Source organism: Lolium rigidum, chromosome 5 (assembly GCF_022539505.1).
Source record: "Lolium rigidum isolate FL_2022 chromosome 5, APGP_CSIRO_Lrig_0.1, whole genome shotgun sequence".
Taxonomy (NCBI): domain Eukaryota; kingdom Viridiplantae; phylum Streptophyta; class Magnoliopsida; order Poales; family Poaceae; genus Lolium; species Lolium rigidum.
Window position 1 is genome coordinate 122,913,557 of NC_061512.1, and position 4,665 is coordinate 122,918,221.

General features: G+C 44.4%; 1 protein-coding gene across 1 annotated transcript; it reads left to right on the forward strand.

The window, feature by feature from the left end:
* Positions 1-701: 701 nt before the first annotated feature.
* On the forward strand, positions 702-4,303 carry LOC124654797 (transmembrane protein 230-like). The gene is made up of 2 exons (XM_047193786.1): positions 702-996; positions 4,124-4,303. The coding sequence occupies exons 1-2, from the start codon at positions 738-740 to the stop codon at positions 4,201-4,203; spliced, it is 339 nt and encodes a 112-aa protein (XP_047049742.1). The 5' UTR covers positions 702-737; the 3' UTR covers positions 4,204-4,303.
* Positions 4,304-4,665: the final 362 nt, after the last annotated feature.

Genomic DNA, 4,665 nt, shown 5'->3' on the forward strand with positions numbered 1-4,665 from the left:
GGATTGAACTGGCATGTGTATTTGCATGTCAATTTACACCACTTGCTGTGTATCTCCCATAGATTGGCACTTATTCGCCATGGAATGAACCTGTGCATGCCAATTTACACCACTTACTGTGCATTTCCCATAGATTTGATACCTACTGTTTCCCAGTGATTCAACTTGTGTTTATCCGCACACCAAGTTCCGCATCAGATGTTCCGCAGAGTCCCACTCTGTCACAGACCACTGTTGTGAGAACATCCTGGCTTATGTATGCCAGAGTTCATGCCCATTTCAACATGATCAGCTTGCTGAACATGTTCCTTACTATGCGAGCAATGTTGTTTTTTGGTTGTTGAGCTTGTTTACCAGTACATACGATGCATGATATTGAGGAAAATTCGATTCATGTAATTAACGAAACCTCTATTGGCAAACCATTTTTTTACTTCTCAGGTTTGAAAGATGGTACCCCCTACGGTTCATATTAATTGACTCCACTTTGTCTTGATACGCATGCATGTATTCAAAAAACTTAACTAGATACATACGAATCTAGACAAAGTGGAGTCAATTAATATGAACCGGAGGGAGTATATATTTCATATTTGTTATCTTCACCCTGTTGATGGTGATTTCCCATTTTGTGGTTTCATGTTTGAAGTTTTTCCATACCCTTGTGATAGCGCATTACTTTGTTCATTTCTGTACTTGTGTTTCACGGCGTGTGTTTCCAATGCTCTTGCTGCAGTATGGCGGCCAGGCGTAACATTCCCTATTCGGTTATTCCAACCGAGGACAGGGATGAAGACAATGTTGATCGCCGGTTCACGTACACTCCAAAGTCCTTGAGGAGGATCCCGTGGAAGTCAATTGCCCTAGCGTTGTTCCTCCTCGTCCTGGGAAGCGCTCTTCTGTTCCTGTCGTATTTTATATCCACGGGTCACATGGAGGGTGATAGCTCTCAGGTGTATGGCCTACTGTTCCTGGGTATCCTTGCCTTTCTTCCTGGTATGTTGATGTATACTGCTTCAGTTACTTTATTGAGATTGATATGCATCTGTTTCATATTCCAGTATGAATATTGTCTTTCTACAATTATTATTCCACAAGCTTTCCTGTACAAATAATGGCCAGTTGCAGACGCTATGTGTAAAAACTTCATTTAAACACAATGGCCACTTTCATCACTGTAGTAAATTAAACATAGGGTAGTTTTTCTCTTCTCATTACGGATGCCTCCTGTAAAAACAATGTGCACTTGCATTGTTGCATTGCTGGAGTAAATTATGTAAGACAAGCTATACTATTGATATGTAACCATAACTGGTAGTGGACTCTTCCATTTCAGACGAAACAGGTCCCTTTTGGCATCTCTGGAAACAAAACTTTTCCTACCCTTCAACTTCTCAACTATTATGCTGAAAACAAACATGTTGTCGCTCTTTACTCTTTAGCGTGTCAATTAGTACAATTGCATACACTTGGTGTAAAACATCTTCTATCTCTATATAGGAGATCGCTACTAGCTGATTTTCCTGAGATCTCGTGCATCCACGTCATCCTTATGTGCCCAGCCCTAGCCGGTTGCTCATCGTGTCTTCCCCCGATTATTTTTCTGAAAAGATTTATTGATCCACGCTAATGATGCATTGATTCATCGGAGGCAAAACGACTGCTCTGGCATAACTCACGGTCTCCACGACTCCACCTTCATCCCCTTTTTAACTGCCCTCCGCTTGGTGTAAAACATTTCTGTGGAAACAATGGTTACTTTCATCACTGTAGCAAATTGAGAGCGAATTTTTTCTCTTCTCATTACAAATGTGTCCTGTAAAAGCAATGTCCCTTTGCATCACTGGAGTAAATTATGTAAGACAAGCTACACTCTTGATATGTAAATGCAACTTATAGAGTGTTAGTGGACCCTTCTATTTCAGACGAAACTGTTGGCGTAATCTTGATTGGTGTCCGAGTCCAAGCAGTATTGCTGCCATGTCCATGGTGTAGTAGGCATTGTAGTTAGTTCTTTTTTTCAAGAAAACGCAAAGGACCTTTGCGTTTCATTCCATTGAAAAGGTAGAATTTGATTTACAAACCTCCTAGGATGTGGGTTACAACAAGATATAGGCTAACTTAGTGCACATCCCAGGTGGATGACAAGACTACTCTTAAGCCCTTTTGCGCCTGCTCTTGCCCAAAGGCTGGCCTCGTCCTTGATCATGGAGACAAGGGAGTGGACATAGGGCTGGTTTCCCTGGAAGATGCAATCATTTCGATGTTTCCAAACCATCCAAGGGGTGAGAAGCGCTGCAGAGGCGAGTCCCTTGCGAAGCTGCTTGGGGGTCTGCTGTTTGGCCTGCAACCACCAGTCCATGAGGGTGCCCTCACCATTGGGTGCTCTTGCTGTCATCCTGAGCCAAGCGAGCACTTCATGCCAGATGGTCCTGGTGAAAGGGCACTCGAGCATGAGATGGTGCATGGTCACAGAGAGGGCAGCGTGTGTGGTGCTGCAGGCCGTGTCTTGCGAGGCGGTCCGCAGTCCAGCACCTGTCCAAGTTGGCTAGCCAGTGGAAGAATTTCACCCGCGGTGGCGCCCATGTCTTCCAAATCAGCTTCCAGGAATGGCAAGTGACTGATCCATGGAAGGTTGCCAGGTATGCTGAATGGGCAGAGTATCTGCCATCATTGGTCCACCTCCATATCAGCTGGTCTGGCTCATCGCTAAGAGCGGTGCTCTGGATAGTTAGCCAAAGCTGTAGGTATTGCCCAATCTCGGTGATGCCGAGGACGCCCTGTATGTCTCTAGCCCAGCTGTTGCCGGTTAGGCCTGCGGCGACGGTCGTGGCCTTGCGTCGTCGCTTGGGGACTGTATAGCTGTGGCTCTAGCTCGCAGACCACCTGACCTTGAATCCAGTGATCCTCCCAAAAGAGGGCTTTGCTGCTGTTCCCAACCTTCATGGAGGTCGAGGCAAAGAATAGGGCATGCTCGTCGGGGGAGAATTGCAAGTCTAGACCGCTCCAGGCCCTGCTGCTGTCCGTCCTGGTGTACCAGAGCCACCTCAGCCGTAGTGCTAAGCCAGTGCGCTCAAGATCTTGGACTCCCAGGCCTCCAAGAGAGATAGGGCGGCACACACGGTTCCAATTTACATGGCAATGCCCTCCATTGGCTTCTGCTTGTCCGGCCCAAAGGAAGCCTCTCTGAATTTTGGCGATCTGCTTGAGCGACTTCTTTGGTGGTGCATAGACCAAGAGCTGGTGTAGGGGGATGACGCCAAGGACGGCCTTGACAAAGACAAGGCGGCCAGCTTTGTTCATGAGTTTGGCCTTCCAAGCTGGCAGCTGCCCAGCGATGCGATCGACGACAGGTTGTAGTTGCGCAGCAGTTGGTCTTCTGATTGTAAGGAGAATGCCGAGGTATTTGATTGGTAGGTCCACAATCGGGCAGCCAAGCTGTGCAATGATGGGTGCAGCAATCTCGTTGTCGCACCGTAGCAAAGTGGCCGAGCTTTTCGCGTAGTTGACCTGTAGGCCTGATGCGTCGCTAAACACCCGAAGGATTCCTCTGATGGCAGCTATATCGCTGGGCAATCTCGTTGTGTAGTTAGTTTCCATAAGCTAGATATCTGTTTGCATACTACTAGTTGTTTGTGTTCAACTTTGCATGCCAGTCGCGTGTGGTCTTTGTAGAGTTTGGATCAGTTTGAGTTACGGTCCTAGTTCAATCCATGTACAGGTTAAGTTTTATGGACTGTCGGCTGTGTTTTTATAAACTAGCAGATCGTGGAGATTGTACTGTGAGACAAATAAAGAGAAAAAGGAAGTCACTTCAAGTGTCCAAATCTTGTCTATTGTTTGTGTTATGATATTTTTTATTTGATCGACCTGGGTGAAACCCAACAGAAACAGGACCTTTTTTGTATCTCAATTATTATGCTGAAAACTGAACATTTCCTACCCTTCAGCATCTCAACTGTTCCACAGAAAACAAATAGTTTCTCGCTCTTTAGCATCTCACTTAATACAATGCGTATCAGTGGAAAATTATGTGCTTTGTTTTGGTTGTGAGAAATTGATAGAACTATTTATCTGTCCAACTGACTAATTTTTCATGTACATATTTACATTATTTTTGCAGGATTTTATGAAACCCGTGTTGCTTATTATTCGTGGAGAGGAGCACCAGGGTACACCTTTGCCTCCATTCCAGACTATTAGTCTTCGATTTTAACTCATCGGCTGGGCAGTAAAGATATTGAACAGCAAGGGAAAATATGAAATGTCATCAAGAATCAAATGGGTAGCTGTTCTTAGTACTATAAACAGTTAACATGTACATGAGGTCACCTAGTTATGATTACTGTCACATAATGTCGCTGCTTCATCAGAATATTTGCATGTGCTGCAGAGTCTTGTGCTTGCTTGCTTCTTCATTGCTATGTAGATTGTTGTTTTGGAGCTAAGTCAGATATCAGTTTCATAAATCTACTATGTCAATGTCATATTATATTCATAGGACTTTTTGAAGTTTCTATGCCCCCTCATACTTTCTCTGCACTTCCTGTCATTTGCATCATCATTTTTGTACTTTCTTTCTATGCTTATACTTGAAAAGTTGGTTCAACATAATTCAGAGCTCCTTTGTAAATTCGAAATGCATTTATATGCTGTTAAAAGCTA